Source organism: Strongylocentrotus purpuratus, unplaced genomic scaffold (genome assembly GCF_000002235.5).
Source record: "Strongylocentrotus purpuratus isolate Spur 01 unplaced genomic scaffold, Spur_5.0 spur5_scaffold_8, whole genome shotgun sequence".
In the NCBI taxonomy this organism is placed as follows: Eukaryota; Metazoa; Echinodermata; class Echinoidea; order Camarodonta; family Strongylocentrotidae; genus Strongylocentrotus; species Strongylocentrotus purpuratus.
In genome coordinates this window covers 3929132-3954357 of record NW_022145614.1, presented here as the reverse complement: position 1 = coordinate 3954357, position 25226 = coordinate 3929132, and the positions used below count along the sequence as shown (strand labels likewise).

Genomic DNA, 25226 nt, shown 5'->3' with positions numbered 1-25226 from the left:
AAACTGCTAATCAAAAAATTTGAGGAAAATTATTCCCTGCCTTTTATCATTTATGGTATTGATGATTATCCAGATATTCCAATGGTTATGTGGATGGTTGAGCAAATCTAAGTGGATAATCAAGTTCAAGATCCATATAGTTCTGTAGATCTTGCAGATTACATCTTCAATTTCACAGTGTATAAAGACATGAATAATGTGGTTTACTTCTTAATTGAAATTAGAATTGTTCTGTTGTAACAGAAAACTGTTATGTCAGAGAGCTATCATTAAAAAAGTGAAGATGATGTTCTGTGAAATGAAAACGGTGAAAGTAGAGAAGATGGATGTGAGTAACTTCATCTGTTCCTGTGTTATGTTCTTGTGTTATCTTGTACACATATGTCTGCCAGAAACCGTATTCCTTGGTGGATGAACATTTGCTATCGTCACCTGTGTGCATTGTCAACTATACCACTAGAAAAAAAGACTTTGTTATTCCCTCCTTTTCCCCTTGCGTTCATCAGCCTGAGTAGATGGCACAAATCAATGCCGAGAAAAGTAAGAGGATAGCGCGATCCGAGTATCTTTCTCTCGCGGCTGGGCAAACGGGGGCTACTTGCGCATTCCACAAGCCCCCGCGGAAAGAAGGACGTGGTGTTTGCAGACAGCGGGTGTAGAAGCCTCGCAGGGGGGCAGGTGAACAAACTCAAGGGGGTTCGCGAGCGGCTCTCAGACGCTCCATGCATGCTGATGAATGAGAGAGGGTTTGAAGATACAAGCTTTAAAACAAGAGATAAGAAGATATGCAAAATCTGACTAATGTAGATGTTTGTAGCCAGGAGAGGGGTACTAGGAAATAAAACAAAGTGATAGAGATGAAATTGTGAATTTGAAGCTGTGGATCAAAAAGCTGAAGTGTGTGTGTTAAACTTAGTAGGAGGGAGAGAGAGAGAGAAATAGGGAGAGAAAGAGAGAGAGAGGAGAATAGGATCAACTGTGGGTTGGGGAGGGGTGGTTGAGAGATGTGAAATTCTGAAGTTCCGAGAGTTCACATTATTTTGAAATTGATCAGCTCTGTCTTTGGCAAAAGCTTTCAGGTAGTGCATGGATGTTAACATGTTTGATAAAAACGTAAAATTCTATATTCATTGACTACTCAGAAATATGGCAAGGTGGTAAATTAAGCTTATCTTTCAAGCTTCCTCTTTGCTTTTTAAATGGTCCAGATATCACCGCAGTACTAAAGCTTGACAAAGATATGATAGAGTTTGAGAAAGAATCTAAGAAATTACTTTGTCTCATGCTATCTAGGTAACCTAATTTGAATGGTTCAATGGTAATCTGGATCAGCTAAATTAAATAGCGATGGTTTTGATTTATTGCTATTCTTAGAAAGAAAGAAAAAACGGTCAAATTGGAAAAATTTGTAGGGCTTACAACCTGACTAAACACACACCTTGACTCCTAGATTCCTGTTTTCTACTTCAGAAAATGTAAACTATGGCACTTTATAAACAGTTTGGTCACAGTGTGTTCACATGGTTACCACACAATGAAAGAGTTTCAAACCAGTCTTTTGTCACACTTTGGTGCATACGCTGGGATTCTTTGTGACAACAGTGTGTCACTCTGTATGAAACAGTGATGATGATGCCGTGCAAACACAGTGTGAATTCAGTGTGGATAAAATGTGAACACAGTGTGGACACCATGTGACCACAGTGTGATTAGAATGTTGTCTAATAAACAATAGGTTGATGTTGAATTCTTGAAATATTTTTAAATTTTGAAAATAAATCAAAAGATTGGTTGAAATCAGTATTTAGATAATAGCTTCACATCTTGTAAAGATCATCTTCATACCTACATTATATGATATTATTTTTTACTTATACTATCTCTTTCTTCTCTATCTCACTTTACTCTGTAAATACCTGTTTATATGAAGTACAGCTTTTATACTCTTGTGATGATTGACTTTGCAAGGTGATTAATCAATTTATATCCTCTTTTTCTTTCATTGCAGTTGGAGTTCAAAAGGAAGAGAACCTGAGGAAAAACCATGGTAAGATTATATCAATTCTAAGAAACTAATATAAAAGCATCAAGGTGATCGTTGAAATGTAGGGATAGGGGAGGGAGAAGCATGAAAGAGAAGGCATATGGAAGATTATGAAAAGTAACATTAAAACCAGATAAAGTATTAAAGTAAGGAATGGTTGAGATTGGAGTGAGGAGAGATCTCTATTTTAAGTGTTATCCCGAACCTACGTAGAGGACCTTGGTGAGTGTATGTACAGCCAGACAGCTGCAAACTCTTGAAATGTATATCATCAAACCCTTGCAAAATCTGGATGAGAGAAGGATAGTGGAGAGGGGGAGGATGCATGGTGGGACATGAGATGAGTTGGGAGGGGGCTAAAAGAGATATAAGACTAGAGAGGATGGGGGAGGGGGTGGTAGCACATGGGATGAGATGTGAGGGGGCAAAGAGAGATAGAGGACTAGAGAGGTTGGGGTGGGGGTGGGGGGGGGGCATGTACATGAGATGAGATGGGAGGGGGTTAAAAGAGATAGAGGACTAGAGAGGGTAGGGTAGGATGGTGGCTTTAAAGATGAGAGGGGAATAAAGGAGATACTAGACTAGAGAGGATGAGGTGAGATGTGAGGGGGAGAAGAGAGATAGAGGACAAGAGAGGATGGGGTGGCCGTGGGGTGGATTTGAAGCATCTTTACCCAGTGGAGAACATCATATTGAGACACTTTCTACTATTGATATTTAATCTGAAAATAAAAGGCCAAACTTTTATCTTTTTCTCTTTTGATATATTTGATTAAATATTCCTCCGATGCTGAACAAAATAATGAAATATTATCTAGAGATTGTGGTTGTGAATTCTAAATGGACTGGTTGTTGGATTAGGTGTATTTGAAGAAGATTGTATTGATGATGATATTTTCAACTCTTTTCTTCCTTGCTCTAACACTCTGGCTGTTTGGTTGTGAAACATAAGCACACAGATCAATACATGGGGGGCTCTTACTGCTACTGAACAAACAGTTTAAAGTCTGAGGTTTTCTCCAGAGTATTTGTGGCTACATGCTCATCTTTTATGCAACCGGCGTGGGTTGAATTGCTTGCCCAGAGCGAGAGGCAGAGAAAGAAAGACAGACGGGAAGAGTGTGTAAATCATAGAAGAATATTGAAGTCTTATGGCGTTTATTTAAAGTTTTGCAACAAAAGTTGTGTAACCTATAGAGTTTACATTGTGTATTTCAATAATGGCTTGCTTCTGATACTAAGAATACTTGCTTTTCAAAACATGTGCAGTTCTCGAAAGAGGAGCTTTCTTTCAATGATGTTGCCACTTCTCAGTGGTGCTTTGAGATGGGTTATATTAGTATCTAATCTGAAACTATATTGCCATCATTGAGCTAGAGAGGGAGCACTTTAGGTAGTTGATCCTGTCATTTTATAGTCATTGTCTGTCACTGTATAACCATCAATCATTCTGCTGTGTACCAGCATATCTGGGACATCATCACCCAATCTCTTTGATATACCTACAGAGGCAGGAGCACAAGAATTCATTGTTAATGAGAGAAAACGTGGGAAGCCCATCAGCTGCTCGCTGTAGATTAATTTCAATTTATTATTGCATCAATTAGAGTAAAAGCAATAGGCAAAATATTAACTGTTTGGGAATATCTGTACTAAATTTCAATTTCCCTTGTAAACAGAACAACTTGCACTGTTGACATAGCTGACAACACATGCTGATGCAAGAAGAGGCTAAAAGTAGGATTAAGTTTAGTCATAACATTGATCCTTTTCATGTGTTTATTCACCCAAGTTATCTTATTTTCCCTCAAATTTCCACCTTTTCCAAAACCTTTAGGTATATCTGACATTTGAGGATTCTGTGTTTCTTCTGATATAATATATTAGGAATATAAATCTTCATGATATTGTAGATATAAATTACTGTCATTTAATGTTAGAAAGTAGGATACAAGTTGGACAGACATTTAGGATTTATCAACACTTTTATATTCAACCTTTGTTTTCGTTTTTAATAGATGTCATGGTAGTAGGCCTCAAGTCATTCATTCATTATACATCCTCATTTTCCCCCTCCTTTTACTCTCTCTCTCTCTCTCTCTCTCTCTCTCTCTCTCTCCCTCTCTCTCCCTCTCCCTCTCCTCTCCCCCTCTCTCTCTATCTATCTTTCTCTCACTCAGTGGATGCCACAGTAGTATTGTCCTTGAATAGCATCTGAGCCCATTCTACCCTTCTTGCCTACAAATATATTTATTGAATTTTAATGTCACACTAACCCATAGTACCATGCAGAACGGGAACATATGGCTCACGTTTGTGAGACTTAAACAGGTGGTAGGAGGTAGTCTGCTTCAAGTCTGACTCTGCGTTTTCTGTTGATCTGCAATGTGTGAGCCAGCCTGTTACTCAAGCTTTGGAGAAAGTTAACGATGATAATTATTGATAATATGATGATATAAACTTGTATGATACATGTGATTGGCATGCATTCAGCCCTGTGTGGCATGATTACTATTTATTGTGTAATTCCATATTTATCATATTTTAGGAATCCTAATGCTAACCCATTTCATATTTTATTTTTCAAAAAAGCTGGCTTTAGCCAAATTTATTTTAAATCGTTTCTTCATTTGCATTGGAGATATACACCTGAAAATATGTAGGCTTTTGATAACATATTGCAGGTTTGTAGTAGATATTCACTATAATGCGTTGGTTTCTATGTTTCGTAGTAACTTTAATATAAACAGCTTTCCTCTCATGTGATGTCGTTATCTCAAGTAATAAATTAGACTTTGATAATTTCTAAAAGTGGAGCGTGGGATACTTCAGCAGCAGGTTATCAGTCTTGTTTTATATTTGAAGAAAGATTCATGACTTGTCGTCAACATTAGAGACATGAAACAAGAAACAATGTTACAAGGAGCTCGTCATTACTTTGAAAGGCTTTCTTCTCAGTGATTAGAAAGTTAGTGAAATTTTTTACACCTGAAGCTGTGTTGTTGTTGTTGAGTATTTCTTCTTCGTGATCATCGATCATCGACCATCAAGGATGGAAGTTGAGCTAGAGTTGTATCCAGGGTTTGGATACATCTGGACTGCTTCTAGCATGCATGAGATCTCAACATGTGCAGGTATTATTTTATGTACGCTACAACCCTACAACCATGTAGAGTCTTATTTTTGTGCAAACATTGTAAAATCAATCTATCATCATTGTTCATCAAGGCTTTTGAAATTACTCTTTGCATTTCTGGCATGTTTCATCCCACGTCCTCTTAACTTTATTACTGCAGACTTGGGAATTTAAGAAACTTCATCAGTAACAAATCATGAATAGTATGTGATACCCGTACATTGTGATGAATGCACAAATAGGAGTGAATATTTCCTGTTATGAGGTGGGCAGTTTGCAGAGAGAGGGAGAGAGAGAAAGAAAAGTAAAAAAAAAAAAGAAATAGATCTATCAAGTATACCCTCATAAGATAGTATGAAAGCAGGACATTTTTTTACAGGAGCAGATTTTTCAGAAAGATCAAAGAAAAATTAACAAAAGTTTTCTTTTTGATACATATTAACACCCCCTTGAATAAAAGGGTAGTATGTTCTCTACTACTTGTCTTTTATTTCTCTCTTTCTCCCTCCCCTTTTCTTATCAGTCTCTGTACTAGGTGTGTCCCTCCACCCCTCTCCACTTCTCTACCCCCTCACTCCCTTCCTCCCTCTACCCCCCCCCCCCCCAAACTCAAATCCCCTCTCTTGTTGAAAAACTGACAGTGCTTTGGGGAAGAAAAAAAATAACAGAAACAAAGATTCATGATGGTGATACATGTATTTCCATATGATATTCAAACATTGGTAGTTTAGTTCATGCTAGTGAAATAATAATTATAATTCCGCTAGATTAATCTGCTATTGATCGTTATAACCCCTGGTTACTATCTATGTCAAGACCCATATCCAGGGTTGCCTACCAAAACACCTGTCGCCTTACTCATGGGACCATCACATCTGCTCTCTACTACTACCACACTTCTAATAAAATGACTGTTGGTAATGAAAAACTGATCCATCAATAGTGTTCTTTCTACTCCAGTTTGACATTATTATTAAATTTCTTAATGGATTTAGTTGGCTGGAGATATGGGAAAGAGTCTGTTCTTGACCCATTTTTGCAGTTCTGTTTTATTCAGTTCAGTTCTATTTGGGTCAACGGTCAAGCCCTCTATTCCATAATAGTCCAATTTCAGAATTAACTTGGAATCCTAAAGACAGTTTGATATCCCTCACTATTCTATGCAATAAAGTGTCTTTTGAAGGGAAGCATTTGGAAATCCTTTGCACCTTCTTTAAGATATAATGTGGTAAATAAAAATTATCAATTATCAATTTTATTTTCCTCTTAAAAATTGCTTTGTTTCAAGTGTTTTTTTTATAAATAAATTGTGTCAAGTTTGTGTATTGGTTCTGTGAAAAGCCTTTTTCTTTTGTATGCTTAAGGTATAAAAGCACAAAAGGTATGGACCATATTTCACACTCCATTTTACTGATCTCCTGTCCACTTATAAACATAGCATAATTTCATTAAAAGTTATTTTTTATTTCCTTTCTATAACTCGATAGATTCTATGAAACTGGAAGGCATGTCCTGAGAAAGTACCTTATGTTCACTGTAATTGTACTATAGCAAATAATCTTCCATTGACTTTCATTATAGCATGGGACTAACCATTGATTTATTGAAGTTGCTTCAGGCTGTTTGGATATACTGTATATCAATTTTATTCCCCCACTATCAATGATCTCAATGATCTCAATGATATGAAGACTCTAAAAACGTATTTTCTATCACCTAAACTTCCTCCCTTTCATCTAAAACATTTAAAAATCACTTTGCATAGTACAGGCATCTATTTTGACTATACAATATTGCTCAATTAAACATTTTACAATATTAAAATATTTTTTTGTTTCAAGCCCATCTATCTAATTAAAATGAAAATTTTCAATTTTTTCATCTGTGTCAGATATAGATTAATTACAGTTCATTATTTACCAAAGAGATCAATGAAATTACTTTTTTAATGCTTATTATTTTACTTATAAAGCCCCTGAACGAATAAATGTCATCACTGTGATGTCTGTAGGAACTTTGACCATTTAACTCTGTAACAAGCTCATTGAAAAACAGACTACTTGCAAACTTAATGCACCTCCTTAAGCATAATTTAGGGTGTGCTATTCATCACATCATGTATAGATTATCTCTTTTTCACTGCTTAAGTTCTGTGTCTATACTTTGAACCCCTTTTCCTTTCCGTCCATCTTATCTTTTTGAGAACCAATACGTTGCTTCTTATCTTTTTCTTTGTCAAAACATCATATAAAGAAACATATGTTTCACTAAATGATGTTTTGTTACACAATGTTCTGTGTGCAACATTCAGACAAAAAAAAAGAGAAAATTACTCATTGAACTGCTTTATGATTCTCGTAAAGCTATACAATGAATCCTGGTACTCTGACGTGGGCGAAGGGGGGGGGGGGGGGGGGGGGGTTGGTAACGTTCCACATTGTCATGGGCTAGAAGACTCATACCACTCCCAAATAGATACTTCACTGTGCCCTTGGAAACAGCCATGGTCAAAGTTAAAAGAGTTTTACCTATCACGCATGGTCAGACATCGTAGTAATTTGAACTCGCAGGTTGTTCTCTCTTCTGATTCTAAATCCATAGATGATGAGATGAAGTTTAGAAACAAGCAAAGCACCTGCTTTCAATCTGACGCTCATCTCACCAGTCTTATTGACATCACCAATCAAATCAAACCTCAGATTTCCTGGCCTCTGCGGCTCATCTTCCCACCAAAGAAAATAAAGACATGAAATGAGAAAATAGTGATGATGATAGTTCGTGAGAGAAGGAGAAGACACCTGCTTTGGGGTCTCCAATGATGAAAAGAGACTCTCATTCTTTTTCTTCAAGTTTGGAGATGCAGAAAAGTAATTTGTCTGAAAGCTGTAATGCAAAGACTTCAGCTGGGTTTCTTCATTTTTAAGGGGAATTTTTTAGCTCTTTATAGCTCAGCCTTTATGGGGTATGTTGACTTAATTGATGAACATTTGAAACATGAACAGACTTAGATATTTCTATTTTTAATTTTCCACGCTAATAGATGTATGCAAAACTAGAAACAGAAAGAATTTTGTTTTTACATTGTCAATGTTTACCATTACTGTGCATTAACTCTTTTATTAACATGCTGTTTTAAAATTGACCTTTTCTTGCACCTGCGCCATGGGCCTGCACGTCTGCAAAAGCAGTTTGATCAAGAAGTTACTCTTCTTGGTTTGATTTTCTAGCATGCTTGTCATATGAAATATTTTTTCAGCATGTTTTAGATAATGAATGGTAGGTAATTGCTCATTTGGCTTATTTAGAATAAAGCAAATTTAGGTGAACTTTCTTAGATGTTTTTAAGAAACTGAAAGAGACATAATGAATATGAAAGAAACTCATGAAAGAGAACTAATGCAACAAAAATATTGTTTCCTCTGTCTTAATAGACACAGAAAAAATAAAGGAAATGGTGCACCTGCGTTGCACTAAAAACGAGAAGATTTCGGTGCTATTGACGACTGTGCAGGCACTAGCTCTGACGGCACCTCCCGAGGGAGCCCTTTCCCTATTTTCCTGGGTGCACCTGTCCCAGCATCCTTTGGATTGATCCATGGAATAGCTGGACTTCCTGTTGGAGCTCACATTCAATAGCAAGACAGGTGGTAGGAGATAATGAACACTCTGATTGGGCAGGTGCTTTACAAGACCTCCAGGAATTAGCACCTCTGCAACTTAAGAGACCATCAGAGAGAGATAGAGAGAGAGAGAGAGAGAGAGAGAGAGAGAATATCAATGCATGTTATAAAATATTACCCAAATCCACCACCTGAAACAAGTAGAGAAATAGGAATATAAATCATGATTGAAAATCATTTTTGCTTTATTTATTGATGGCCGGAGCTTGTTTGATGAATTAGGAGAAATTTCCCAGCCAGCGTGGACAAGGCAATTTTTCTCCTATAACAAAAGTTATGTGAATTCTGTTTGAAAAATATATCAGACTGGATTCTTCTCTAACCAGCTGCAGTCATGAAATATTGAAAGCATGACATTTTAAAAAGCGTTTCCGGAGAAAGTTGTAATAATTTCAGGGCAAACGCCAAATTTGTGTAATGCATTATTCACATAGATAAATCACAAACAGCTGACTTTTCCTTTTTTTTCTCTTCAACTTCTCCTCATCTCTTCATTCTCTCTTCAGCTTACATTTTACTATTTTGTTATGACTGTGGGTCATTTTCTATTACTCCTGTGTTGTACCTCTTCACTTATGTCTCTGTCTGTTCTTCATGTCTCCCTCCCCCTCGCCCCCCCCCCCCCCCTCGCCCTCTCTCTCTCTCTCTCTCTCTCTTACCCTTTTCTAACTGCACTGATTTTCATCGGATGCATCCGGACGCATCCGATGAAACGGCCAGTTAGAAAGCAACAAGGGTAAAAAGGCAATTAAATAGCCGATGAAAAGAAGAGAAATAGGCGATTAAATTCTCCTGCTCAAGAGCAGGAGAAATTCTCATCCTATCGGTGTGACACCGATGAAACTGCCAGTTAGAAATCATTCGGGAGAAAAAGGCGCCACAGCGAGTGAATTTCACCGGCAGTTAGAAAGCGACAGGGGGAAAACTGCGGTTTCACCTTTGTTTACATAAGGAAAATTCAATCTGTATTTTCATCGGTGTGACTCCGATAGAAGCCAGTTAGAAAGCAGTATCTGTCTCTCTCTCTCTCACTCTCCTCCCCTCTCTCTCTTTCTCTCTCTCTCTCTCTCTCCCTCCCTCTCTCTCTCTCTCTCTCTCTCCTCTCTCCCCCCTCCCCCTCTCTCTCTCTCTCTCTCTCTCCCCCTCTCTTTTTTATATCTTTACCTGAGATGTTGAAGTAAACATGTCTAGCCTTTTTTTCACAGTCGCAGGTGCTTAGTTGCCCTTAATGAGGCAAACAAATTACAAATTTCCTCTATTTTTGTCCTTTGTGCCAAATGTTTTCATAATACTTTGCCTTCCTACACAAAGTCTATCACTTAATGCTGATTTTTAAATCAGACCCCACATGATTTGAATATTTTATCCCTCTCTTCATTCAGAGAGAATGGGAAATTTTATGTTTCATGGTTCAGTCCATAATGATTCTTTGAGAAAAGTTTTGGAGCAATAATACTGCCATGAAATAAGCCAACATCACATTTCAAGAATGGATAATTTCTTTGGTAATTTTTCCTTAGAGAAATATGAATGTGCTAGGTATTTGACGTTGAAGAGTTCCGGATCAATAACCAAGAGAAATTAGTATAATTCAATAAATGTTTAATTCATTCTCACCTTTCTATTTTTTAGTGTCCTGCTATCTCCTAGTTAAAAAAAACCCTTTATTACCATGCGATGTATCTTACCCGCAAAAATATTTTACATCCCCTTGAAAAGAATAAAGAAAAGTAAATTAACTGTTAATAGCTGTCAGAAGTGTTTCACCTGATATGTTACCAGCATCTTACTAAAATGTATCCCTGAATTTAATAGCTTAAAGATACCCTCATATCTTAGTAAGGAATGAGGTCTCTAGCTCCTCGAAAGTGCTATATCCTGCTCATGTAGCCAAACAATATGGATGAGATAATGGGGTGCATAATGATCTGAAGGCTTTCACTTTCATTTTCACATTCATTTTTGATGAAATATCATATGCCAGGGTAATTATGCTGCATTATTGTAGAGCGCTTAGAGACTTCTGACAAAGTAAGTGTTAGGCGCTATATAAGCACTGTAATTATTATTATTATTATATGATAAACAACAGCACTTCTTTTTGTTGCTGTGATGTTCATATATTTGCAGTATCGTCTGATTTAGAATTCATGGGGGGGGGGGGGAGTGATGAGAAAGGCGAATAATGAGAGAAAGAGAGAGAGAGAGAGAGAGGGGGAGACAAAGGGAGGGGTGGAGAGAAGGTGGTAGAGGGGAGGGGAGATAGAAGGGGTGCTCATGAGAGGTACCAATGAGTGGTGCTAATGATGTGGGGGGGGGGGGCATTGGAGGCATGTGAAGTATTGATTAAAGCAGAATACAGAGAAAAAATAACAGTTAATAACAAGGAATGGATCATAGAAATGACACATGGATACAGAAAAAAAGTGGCTATACTAAAACTTAGATCTTGTCTAGGATATAAACTGTTTTCCACCTCCCATTTGTAAACTGGTCCACTTAGAAAGTAAAATTTCTTCACAGCAGCTTAAAATTGAAATCTGATAACATTTTATTTTGTTCATAATTATTATTATTATTATCATTATTTGTGTGCAGGGGGAGGGGGGGAGGGCTTACAAAACTATACATTGACTTCAAACCATTCCACAATAAAATATAGAAATAAAAGTGTGATTTATAAAAGTCTAATTTATCAGACGAAAATAATTGGCCTCTATCCAAGTGACGAGATCAGATTTGCGTCAGCTGACTTTGGGCTGAAATATGAGGGTATAGCTTCATGTTGCTTGTTTCATGGAAAGTTGACAACTTTTGTGATGTGTTTGGAAAAGGACACAACTTCCCCAAAATGGAAGATAATGGTAATTATTTCTTCAAAGTTTACTTGCATGCTGAAAGAAAAGTTGAAGATTTAAAAGCACGCTTGGAGAAACTGTGGTTGAAACCCTGATTTCTTAAGGCAGCATAAAGAGTGTTTCATATTGATTATATTTTATAATTTGATGAAATGTTGTGTAATATAGCCATGCTTGCCTTAAAGATTAAGTCATTTTGCAGTCTATTTATTTCATTATATCTCTGGTACAGATTTTATAAGGGTGCAGAGTTTTTTTGGCAGTATATCTCATTAAAGGGACTTGGTAACATTGTTCAGATGAGAGATAGTGGTGCTAAGGTAGTGACTTCAATGCTAGATGTATAATTAAAGATAATCTGAAAATTTGAGTAAAAACGGACCATTATTCATGGTACAAATTGAGAAAAATTGATCTGATCAATTCCTTAATTCTCCCAACTATATTATTACAATTTAATTACATTTTAGGTAAATGGAAATCTCACAAAGCAATAAAATGGCTCTACATTTCGTTCCAGACATTTAAGTGTTGACAGATTTTTTTATAGCCTGTTTAAAAACGGTTGGGAAAATTCAAAAATGGTTGGGAGAATTTACTGTTAATCACTGTTAGAGGGTGTCATACATCGACGCCTTCAAAGAAAACCATAGATATCTTTGTGGTTTGAGAATTTTTAAAGGATTTTTTGCATGTCAGAGGGTTAGTACAGTAGAAGGAATATAGTAAGTAACATTTTATACAAAAATTAATCAATTTTTTTCATCAACCTTCAACAATGTTACCAAGTCACTTTAATGAGAATAAATGAATGAAATGAAACAGATTAACAAGAAACTAAATATGCTCTATATATTTAAAGTGTACCAATCACCTGGAGGAAAAAAAAAGAAAATTTGGTACAGCTTGAATGTGTAAAATACCCCTAAAAAACCCTCACCTAGCATTACATGGGCTAGTGGATGAGGATTATGAACAAAATATAAAATAGCATAAAACCACGCACATGTAACCTAAGTCAGACTTGGGTACCAAATGGGCCTTATTTCATGTGAGTGAATACGGATGTGTGGAGAAGTCTAATCACAAGTCAGCTTTATGTTCACTTGCAAGATTTATTTCCAGAAGTAGTATTTGAAGCTCAACTACCAACATGAAACTGCTAACATACAGAACAGAATCATTTTGGTAATTGGTACACTTAAAATGATTTAAAATAATATTGTGCTCTGTTTTTCTTTTTCTATTTACATTTTCTTTTTTCCTCTCTTCTTGCGAACGTTCATTTAAGGACAGAATACACAAACAAACAACGTGGAAAATTAACAGTTTTGTCAAGTCTGTCTCAAGAAATTTACAGGTATACCATCACAACTCATTCCAATAAAAATTGAATCCTTCTGATATTGGCGTCCTATAAATTGTTATTTTATCACTTTTTCGTCATAATACTTTGCCTTATCCTGGCAATGTTTCTTAGTTGGATGAAGTTGCGGGTATGAATACAAACGATGCTCCTTCTTGGGAAAGGTATGCTCTACTTTCTGCGTTTTATTATGATATATACCGTCAACATTATCCTCTTAAATGTTGAATATGGAAAGTCTCTGTTTGATATGCAGTAATTGCATAGCTGGAGAGATGTAGAACACTTGACTTGAAGGTAAATGGTTTGAGCCTTGGTATGGTACCTTGGTCCACTCCATACACAGGAGGATAATACGCGTTAAGATGGTAATTGCCATATATATGCCCTCATGGTGAACATATGATAACATACTCCCAGGTTGTGAAATGGCGTACATGTCGTGTGCGAGACTGAATCAAATGGCCAAAATAATTATATCTTTGAAACGCCTTGTGTTCTGATACATAATTTCCAAACGGGAATATAAAAAAATGGTAGATTTTAGTCAAGAAACATGGTTTTGAAGCTAAAGTAATATCAATCTTGAGAGGGAGCTATACAACATACAGAGTTTATTATTCACAATTTCATCACTTAAGACGTGATTTCAACCGCGACAACGATTAATTGTAATATCAATATGTTTATTTGAACCAAATTCATGACCCCATACCAAAACTTTGTATTACCTTGAAATTTCAGTATATATCTTAGTATTAGACAATGGATGTGGAGCCATAGTTATAAGGCTTAAAAAGGCCTCATAGATCTTCTTTAGTCAATTAAAGCATTATTTACCTCACCTTTAGTTAAAAGTGTATGACTACATTCAATTATATCAAGTAACAAAGTTTGTTATATTCTTTGAAGTGCAAGTAGTTTGGTTCTCAATCATGTTTACAGTCAGTATTTTAACCCCATTACTTGGAACAGTTATATTCATGGTGCTTTTTATTTCATAGGATTATTATAAAGTGTTATTCCTTGGAACCCTAGGATATATTAGCATACAAGAGTCATTTGAAAGCAGGATGGACCTAAGATTGCTGGTACTACTTGGGTCCCATGACACAAGTTGCTGGTTCCCCCCAAAGATCATCACGGTCATCTCAATCAAACACCAGCCATTCTCACTTTCTCTCACTTTTTAGCTCTTCTCCTTATTTCACTCCACCTCCGTTTTTTTAATTTGTTATTATTGTTATTACTTCTTTGGCCAAGCGTAAAATAGCACATACAAAACAATTGCAAGAGACAAATACATGATAAGAATATGATAGAATAATTGTTGCCTGTGTCTTAGCTCTCATTGTATTATCTCAGTTTTTTCTCAGTATCATGATCCCATCTCTCTCTCTCTCTCTCTCTCTCTCTCTCTCTCTCTCTCTCATCTCTCTTTCCTCTCTCTCTCTCTCTCTTCTCTCTCTCCTCTCCCTCTCTCTCTCTCTCTCTCCTCTCTCTCTCTCTCCTCTCTCTCTCTCTCCTCTCTCTCTCTCTCCTCTCTCTCTTCTCTCTCTCATTTACTATCTATTTATCTCTAGTATCTCTCACTCTACCTTTTAGAGAAAAAAAATGAATGTTTGCTTTCTCTCTCTCTCTCTCTCTCTCTCTCTCTCTCTCTCTCTCAACTCTCATTGAGTAAAAGGAATTTTATTCTAGCAACTGAGTACTACTTTCTTATTATATTATGTGGCTATGCTATACCATCCCTTTTGTTTGAACACCCTATACATACCAGCATTAGCATAAGGTATGGTTTCCATTGGTTTGGTGACTTTAATATACTGGTTGGAAACGATAATTTATATCCACCTCTTTGTGATCTTGATCATTTTAATGTGACACACCCAATATAAAGTTTTCCCTTTTTGATATTTTATCACTTATATATTCATTGCAATGAATAAGGTGCTTTTTAAAAGTGTTAACTTGTTTTTACAAATTTGATTAAGAGAGAGAGAGAGAGAGAGAATGTAGCAAACCCATATGGCCATGTTATAATTATTTGTATAAATGCGTTGATGGATGTGCTTTATTTATAAAGTGGAAGTTCCACCTAAATATTAAGCTTTATAATGGCATGTCAAATGTTTGATATATTCTAGTAAAAATACTTTTTAATGAACAAATTCATAAGAAAAGTGTTTGTTTGTTTGATCCGGACATCTTGCTTAAGGGCCAGAAAGGCATTTACTCTTTTGTAAAGCATTGTATTAACTTACAGAATTGGTATGGAGTAGATTTCCCTATGTTTTATAGATTTGTTGCTTATCAAAATCAGGCAGTTTAGATAAAATGTATCAACACATGATTGAAGGCATAAACAATTGACAATTTCCAACTGTTTATTTCAATACCCTCTCAGAAAGGTTCACTGCACTATGATTATGTTCTTTTCCACATTTCGTCCCTATTTTCACGAAGTGACGGTAGTGAGGAAAATCGTAACGCAAAGTGAATGCAATTTTTTTCACTACCGTCACTTCGTGAAAACAGCGACGATTAATGATATCACATAATGATATTAAAATATGATATTGCAATAGAATGTGAAAGACTGGCCTTGATATTAGTTTCATATGTGGAACAGTCAGCAGATCATAAGACAATCGTTTTGTTTAAATGTAATAGATGGATCCATAACTCAATATTCCCGGAACTCTAACTAACCCAATATCTTTAGATTAAATGCTTTTGACTTGGATGAAATTCAGAAATGGTGTTATGGATAGAATGGAATAATAATTTTTTCAATTCTTAAAATGAGAATTATTTTAAAACAAACCTACCAGTAAATGTCCCAATTTCATCATGATTCCATATGGTACAGGGGTGAGCAGATGGTCCACATGAAGTAGAAAACAAATCTCCTCTTTAGATTGGAGCTGATTTTTACTGGTACTTGTTGCTTACAATGGAAGCAATATAGATTTACGTTGAAAAACAAACAAACAAGTTTTATTCTCCTGTTGTAGAGTTTGATCATGTAGTTTTTAATTTTGGTTTCTAAATACATGGCATTGAGCTTATTATCTTCCGACTTGAGAATAACTGAAGTTTCAATTTTATAATGTCTTTTAAATTAATTTGTAAGAGTTTGTGAAGATGAAATAAAAGAAAGTTATAAGATAAAGAAAAGAGAGAGGAGGGGGAGGGGGGGGGGGGAGAGTGAGCAAGCAAGTGCGTGACTGATTGATTTAATATGTGAGTGATTGGGGCGATGAGTACTGTTGAATATATATTTTCTTTTAAAGTTCTTTTTTACAAGATCTTTTGCTGAAGGGAGATTTCTTCAGAGGCATTTAAAAAAATCTATCTTAATAGATAGATAGCTAGATAAAAAGAAGGAGACAAGAGAGAGAGAGGGAAGAGAGAGGAAGAGGGAAGAGAGAGAGAGAGAGAGGGGGGGGGGGGGGACATAGAGGAACATAAAATGGTAGAAGAAGAAGAGAGGAAGAGAGGGGTTTTGAGGTGATAATATTCAAATGAACTGGTTTGGGCCATCCTTCCTCAGCCTAATAAAACAAACCAAAAAGCAATTCTGAGAAAAGGGAAGTTTTTAGACTTAAAATGAAAGGAAGGAACACAATTTCAGGTCTGATGAATACTGGTAAGCTGAAGGAATGAAGATGGAACTTAATGAAGTAGAAATAAGAGTTTGAACTGGACGTCTTGGTTGATAGTTTGTTTGATCAGGGGGCATGGCTGTGTGTGTATTTCTGGTTCCATTACGTATTTAGATAGCGTGAGTGAGCGCAATGCAGCCGCTACAGTTGCGGCCGGCCTGTGGCGGGGTCGGGGGATGGTTGTTTCAGTGCTTCACCTGAATCAACATGTTCACATCCACACTGACCAATAATTACGCTCTATTCTACGTTTCTGCTCTCTGGAAGAAGAATAGTGATGTGTGTTTCTTGTTTGACAGGCCATGGTTATGACTCGTATTTGTTGTTGTTGTCCTCACCTTGGTTCAAATTCACATGTTCTAAATTCATGTTTGCTTTGATTGGTCAAGAGTTATTTGAGATTTACAATTTCCAGATGAGATGAAATGTAAATTAAAGGACCTATCCACCTGTGTTCAGACTCGCATCATATCAATGATGTTTACATGGCTTTCTCATTAGTTTTATATATAGTTTGTGTCCATCAACACAACCCTTTCTGAAATCTATGTAGAGGGCAGATACAGTATTTACATCTTCCCTCCACCTTCTATGCATACTCCTTTTTTCTCCTTCACCTTTTAGTCTTTCCAGGTTGTTGTCATCAAATGTACCAAAATTATGAAAATCAACTCGATTGTACAAATATTATCGCAATCAACAATTCCTAGAATCATAGATTGCCAAGGGAGTTGTATTTCCAATGAACCCCATAGTAATTACCAAGCACCTAACATGTGCATGCATTTTTTTCCGGTATATACTATTGATTGCAAAGCACATATGGATATTAGAAAAAACATATGAATATTGGATTGAAGAGTGTATACATCCAAGACTACTCTCAGCCGCTCGCTGCCGGCCTACCTACCATGCGAGTTAGCATTGCCAAGGTGTTATGACCATCATGCGGGTAGATATTGATCACGTTAGCAGGATATCATCTTGCCTGGAATCAGCTGGTAGCTAGTGTGTGCATAGAGGAAAGAGGGAGGACAGTTAGAAGATTAGAAAGCTCATCATCAGAGTAAGGATTGTTTGATAGCAGCCATCTTCCCTAGCTACCTGCTTTATCACACTCGTTAAATCTCACTACTCTCTCCGTGTGCAGGCAGGCAGGCAGGCACCTGTGTGTTGGTGTTTGGAAGGTAGGGGCTTGTTTCATATTTTGTTTACATTATGGGAGCCGGCAACCACTGTATACGATGATAGAATAATGCATATGTTGGAAGTGCATGGTAGTTATGTGCAGACGTGGAGCTGGACAACATATTTTCATTCAAAAACTTGAAATCATCTGTACTATTGATTGTGGTTTGGGCATCGTAGATGCTGTATTTTCATCCCTTAGTTTATTTTCATTGATACATCACTATATGGCTGTGTCAAGGTTGTACGTTTTTTTCAAGGCTAACAGACCTATTCATCAACATATTTAGATGTATTGCATCTGTTGCATATCTTTACTGCATGATACCTTGCCCAATATAGCATTAGATACTTCATGCCCTATATTTAGGGTTTTAAAAAAAATCTGTATACAACTTGTAAAATGTAAGTGGAATAGTCTGATATTAGGATCATACATGTCTATGAATTAGAATGCATCAGTAAAGTTGTACATCTATCTGCTAGATATTCTTAGCCCACATACTATACACAATGCCCGCTTTATATCAGGCTGGAGTATATATGCAATAGGTCTGTATCAGAATTAAACTGTAATTTTAAGGGTTAGTACTTGATACCCTTGTTACTATGATGATGATTTTGATAGTATGACACAACGACAATGATGATGATGATGATGATATGATGATATGATGATGATGATGATGATGATGATGATGATGATGATGATGATGATGATGATGATGATGATGATGACATTACGTACCAGAAACTTGACTATGTGCTCTGTTTAGTGACCCCCTCCTCCGTATCATGTCTGGTATCTCACCCCATCTCCCCCTCCTCCCTCCTGACATGGTGTATTCCGTGATCTTAACTGTGAGGGAAACTCATTACCAAGTTCATTTCTACATCTGCTACCAGAGATAGGGGAAACGATCGTACAATGGTGGCTGTGTTGGAGTAGTATGTCTCTGAGTCTGTATTCAAACTGATGCATATGACAGGTCACACAAACAGCCCAAAAAATATTTTAACGTTTGTCATGTCGGACTTGCATGTACCGGTATATACTCTTTGTTTGCCAAAGCTCAGGCTATATGTTACAAGTAGTAAGTGAGACAACTTTGGCTTTTACCTCATGAAAATAGAACTTTTTGTGATGTTATTGGCAGATCACTTGCGAGATTATCAATTGAACGATATTCATTTCTCAATCTTTTGTTTCCAAGGACCCAATTTGGCTACGTAAGCCTAGTGAATGCACCTGTGATTGTGTATCGATTATCAACACATTGCTGTAAGCACATATTCAATTCTGGCCATATGTTAACTTCAGAAAGCTGTGAGCAGTATGTATGAAGCATACAACAGTTCTGTAAACAAGTATTGACTGAAGTGTTCAACCCTCGGCAGATGGAGATAAAAAAATAAGGGTATCCAACCACAAGGGTTTGTAACATAATTATGAAATTATGAGACTCCTGAGGTTTAGGAGATTCTAAAATACTCTGAAAAATTCTTCAGATATTCAGATGCATTGGATAATATTGCAACGTAAGATTTAGGGTACAGAGTAAAGTAACTTTCCTTTCTATTTTTTTCTTTGTATCTGCTTCCATTTCATCTCTCTTTCTCCTTGTTATTGTTTCTCTCACTTTCACTCAATCGCTGTCTGATCAAAGAGTGCATTGTGTCTTTAAGTCATATTTCTGAATATTCAATATTTTTTCCCTATCATTTTGTATGATCTATTAAGCTGCATTTTTCTTGCTCCTCCTCCACACATCTCTTTATTGCCCTTCAGTTGCACCATCATTCGTTCCTCCGTTATTATCCAGACAGTCTTTCCATCCTTCTATAAACCATTACCCATCTTGGTATCTTCCACACCAGCCCTCCTCCATCCTTCTATAAACCATTACCCATCTTGGTATCTTCCACACCAGCCCTCCTCCATCCATCCACGCAGGCAGGCCGCCAGCCGGGTTGATTGTGGGATGTCTATACCAGATGTACTGGGTTCATACAATTCATTATTATTATATCCTACACATATGGGGGAGAGGGTGCTTGGTTTTGGGAAAACGATTATGCACACATGTGGCACGATTCGATAATGAGTATAGCAAGTTGGCGCGAAAAGACACACATCTATTACATGTTGGTTGCATTAATCTTCCAGGGGCGAAGGAGATGGAGTATATATGTCATGGATGAGACTGACGCAGTATTAAAGGGATGCAGAGCTTGTTAACAACAAAGAACAAAGATCTCTTTCTTCATGGCTATGCTAAATAGGGATTTAATGAAGATGTCTTCTTGGCCAGTCATTAGAATTTTTTCTTTAAGTGGTATTCAAAATGATAGTAGAAGATCAATTTTCAATACGATTAACAACAGGAAACCTTTTTGCATTAATTGATGTTAAAATAGAAGGAACTACCGTAAGGATTTCCACATCCCAAATATATCTGAAGTAATGAATATTGTATGGCTTTTCTAACATATAGTTCTAAGAGAAAGTAGTGAGCTTGATTTACTTTAACTGAATATTATAATTATTATTCATTTTTATTGGGATATCATTTCTTTTAGCATATTTCTGCTTCTACAAAAGACATACAGTTAACATCTAGATTATTCTTACCCTTACCAAGTTTTGTAATTTATTAAATTAGGGAAAAATTAATTTGTTCTGATTAATGTTTCATGATAATGTGACATTAAAGCTCACATCTACAAGTAATCAACAAAGGTCCTAATTTAACCAGTCCACCTTTCATTCTTGAGTTATGAAAAACACAGAAAACATCAAATACACAAGGGGTATGAATAATTTAGTTGTTAGCTGTATCGTCCGAGTGCAAGAAGGGCATTGACTCTGTAAAAGTGTAAGAGGTAACAACTTTATGGCTCTCACCAAATGTGTTATACAGAGAAACACAAGACTGTGCATGCAGGCTATAACCTTGCAAATCCAATTTTATTCGTGTAATAATTCATATCAGTAAAGTCTAGCTATAGGTAACTTGTATACTTGCTGGTAGGTAAAGCAGCTGGGTTATAGTGCAGTTTTTTTTAAAAGTTTTTATTCTGTACATATTGAGATTTGTGTCATTGAAGTTGGTGGTCATATCATTTTACCTTCTGATATAAAAATATGCAGGTAGGTGTTTTTTTGTATTGTCGTCTGCCTTTCGTTTGATGTGCAAATATGATGGCTGGTACGTGCTTGCTCTCACACTGATCTCTCTCTCTCTCTCTTTCTCTCTCTCTCTTTTGATTCAAATGGAACACAACTTTGCGTAATAAGCACAGCAACAGCATGAATTTTTAATAACACTGGATGGTACGAAATGTTCTATGGTATATATAATATTCCATATGCATAGCATATTATTCTGCATTAATTAAGATCTACATACATGTTATAGTCGTGATTTATGAAGAAGTGAAAATGCAGTGAAGGTCACGGTAGAAATATCATGTAAAGGAGTATCTCGAACCTGGTCTATTAAAAAAATGGAATTCTCAGCTTTAAAGTATTTACTTTTCACATTGATAAGAATGTTTAAATAATTATTATTGCAATATGTGACCTTGTACATTATCCAGAGTACAATTATCAAACCTAAATCAGAAGTGTGAATGGTTTTCAACACATAGTCATAAGAAGGTAGAAGTATATAGATCAACTTGTGTTTTGTTGATTAGTGTAATGGGGGGGGGGGGGGGGGGGGTAATGGGGTGTGATTGATTGTGTCCAGGATAACTGTCAACATCTATAAAAAGATGCTATTAGCATAGGATTAGCCGTGAACAGGTTAGTTTAATTAGCACCTTTGCACTCAGCTTGTGACGGGATTAAACCCTCTCTAAGGACGTGTATCAAGTCCATACACCACCTGAGCTCTGTCTAGTCTACTGGTTCAGACCTGTTGCTTGCGAGAAAAGTAATTATCTTGTCTACGCCACATCCTTAATAAAATGGAAAATAGTGAAGGACATAGGGATATGGATTGTTATTGTTTGAGAACATTTGATTAAATTGTAGAAATTTTGAACATGTGTAAAATTAGGTGTTTTTCTTTCTCTTTCTTAGTACAAAGGCCATCAGATTTATCAAAAATTTATTTTTTCAATCAAGGATTATTCAAGTGTGTATTCAGGTTTGAATAATATGTTTTGCAGTTTGTTATTTTAAAAATGTATCAGAGTAATCACAATGTAATTGACCAGAACTGTCCGAAAACAAGAAACTCTTTTGTTGTTGACAAACTGATGGGTGAATCACTGATACCATTTTGATTTTATTTGATATATGAGTAATTGGTAAAAGTTTAGAGAAATTGCCTTTGAATTTGATATCATTATCATCCAAGCGCAGTCATCAAATTTGTTACTTTAGGCCACTGCCACAATCGGCAATATCACACAGTGAGATTTGAAACGTAACCATGACTGTGTACGTAGACTAGAAATGGACCGGAAAATAGATTACTCATGAGTGGATTTTCTCTTATACTAACGCCCCTCCCTCAAGGCGAGGTACAGCCCACCCCTGGTAGCATGAATGGGAGCTGCCCTATTTGCATGAGACCATGATGTGTTTCCCCTAGATTGCCCTGTGGGGTTCTACCATTCGGTTTGTTTGATTAGGAGTAAAAATGTGTGCAGTAAGGAGAGTTGGTCTGCTTGGTGGTTTTGTCAGTGTATGCGTGTGGGTGTACACACAATGCAGTAGTGGGTGTAATAGTTTTCTTCAGGAGGGAGGGTTAAAATAACTCGCCTGTGCGGCTACCAATGAATAGGACATATGTGCATTTGGGAGTTGAGTGCATGTTCTGTACCAGGAGGTCATTAGCTAAGTAGATTGCCGAGGAGGGAGAGCGAGCGCAAGCAGCTTAGCGTAACAAAAGCAGTTTGTTCGTCTGCACTGTGGGTAAAAGAACACTTTGGCACTGGCGAGTAACAAGGCAGCAGTGGAGCCTGCTAGTAAAAAAAATTGTTAAAAGAAATAGAAAGCGTGAAGGCAGGCAGTCCCATTGTGTGAACTAGCTATTACCAGAGTTGCAATCTTTCTCCCTGCATGTCTCTGTGTTAATTGGACATTGTGGATGCTGTTAGTCATGGTTCCAGGCTGACGTTTTGACGGAGCTGAGCTTGAGAGTTTCCTCTCCACTCCCTACTGAACTATTGCTTGATCTGATCACGTGAAGACTCTATATCACTATGAGTATATTGACTGTCAGTTGATGCCACTAGATACGTCACTAGCTACAAGACCTGCATTGCTTAAACATTAGTTGCCAATTCACTATCTGCTGTATTGGAACTTGGAAGACTCAATATATGAACATTGTTTGGTGGGGTCATAGCCTGTAGTACCTACACTGGATTGGAAGATTTTGATATTGTTGCTTTGGAAGAGGAACAAGGTACTCTCATTGCTGTTTAGATGAATTCATTACCACAGGGCCCACTGCAAGGCAGCCCTCTCATCATAAACAGGACATAAACATTGACGACTTGTTCACAATTGCCATCCAGTATCGGTGAAACTCATCTGGAACAGTCATTTTCTAGGATTCTAAGTTCATCATCGGAATACTGAGGGTCTGTCGCTACTACTTTGGATTTGCCTTTCCATTTTATCTGATCATATACTACCACTGCGGACCCAATGCTGGTGAGCGAGAAAGCGCACATGCAATCGTCATCTCTGCTCCTGCGTCCTGTCCCTTCGGTCAACCTCCTCACGACCCCAATGGGCATTTTGAATGGTATGCTTCTGCAATGTGTATGTTGATGATGTGACTAGTATGTAGATTTATTTATCATTTTTGAGGGAAGGGTATATATATTGAAAGTAGTGCTCTCACATAATGCATCTTGAATTCAATTTAACAAGAAATATTTCCAAGTATGCATTTAAGTTAAAGGTGTACCCTATTATTTTATTCAATTATTGTATTGATTTACCCCACTAAGTCTCCACACTTCCCTATATTATATCTATGTACTACTACCTTATCTATTCTCTTTTCATCTTTTATTGATTTGGCTTTTCTTGTTGACAATATCCTGTACTTCCAGATCATTTTGTTGTTTTGTAAAATGAAGTAGAATGAATAACAAAGAATAACAAGGAAACTAAAAAGGAAACTTTTACATTGCCTTGACATATGCATTTGCTTAAATACCATGGTATTCTCCTCTTTGTATCCATTATGCTGACACCCTTATGCTTTAAATAAAACCGGCCATAACAAAGCTTCAATCAGCTACTAGTACTACCCACTCTGGCACCCTCTCTCTCTCTCTCTGAAGAGGAAAAAGAAGTTATGTTGCAAATGGTGAATCGATGCCCTTTTAACCAAAGATCAAAAGAAAGCAATTACTCTCGCACAAAGAGTTCCGCCACTCCAGTGGGGTTCTCTTTTGTGCTGGCTTATTTGACTGTCCAATGCCATTCTGAATAAGAGTCAAACAAAAAAAAGAAGCTTTGCTTGTATTAAAGAGGTGGATGCTGCCCATTATGAACTCTAAATAGGGGTATTTTGTGAGCTTTATATTCTAACAGGCCATGTCCTATTAACGCACTGATCCCACCTCTTTATTCTGAGAGTTTGAATAGTGTGATCTTTGTATAGTATAATCCATACTTAGGATCTATGAGATACTGGTCTCTGTTTGTTGTACTTAAATCACTGATTATATGACTGTCCTGAACAATAGATACCACATATCCAAATATGGCAAAGATCTTTTGTTAATCCGGGTCTTTTGAAAACTTGTTGTTTATTTTGCATACCGGTATTAGGATTCCAGGCTAAGCATTGGTCAAAACTTTGAGAATAACATTTGCTGTTAACTGCTCTTTTTACAGTTATAAGGCAATAGCAAAAATGAATGATAAGACAAAGGCTTTTTGTACACAAGACAATGATGACATATAATGTTAATATTTGGTAGACACTTTAAGACAAGAACACTATGCACATTAAGTGCTTTTATAGGAATATTCCTGAAAATATGTAGACATAAATTCATAGAGGCAGGTTTCCTCATAATTATCAAGGATTTCTATACATTTCTATTTTTCTATTACCCCCGGTATTATCAGGACTCTACTACATGTACATGTATGCCCCTCAGCTTTATTTCGGAACAGTTTTGAGATCATGTCTGGGCAATAATTTTAACCTTGCCCCCCTCCCCTCCCCCCCAAAAAAAAAACATCAATAATTGTATAGTATACTATACAATTATTATTATTATGATTGCTTGATTACAAATTT

The 25226-nt window shown here is 36.6% G+C and overlaps 1 protein-coding gene across 3 annotated transcripts in view; it reads left to right on the top strand.

Annotated features, from left to right (window-relative positions):
- The first annotated feature begins 17826 nt into the window (after positions 1–17826).
- LOC576535 (protein CBFA2T1) overlaps positions 17827–25226 on the top strand; it is a 31754-nt gene continuing 24354 nt past the window's right edge. For 2 of the 3 annotated variants that reach the window (XM_030975156.1, XM_003725366.3), the window contains exon 1: positions 22589–23708. In XM_030975156.1, the coding sequence (XP_030831016.1) occupies positions 23609–23708 (100 nt within the window). In that variant the 5' untranslated portion in view covers positions 22589–23608. Of the gene's footprint in view, positions 17940–22588; positions 23709–25226 lie in introns of those variants that run through there. The other variant, XM_011672235.2, reaches the window with a different exon arrangement.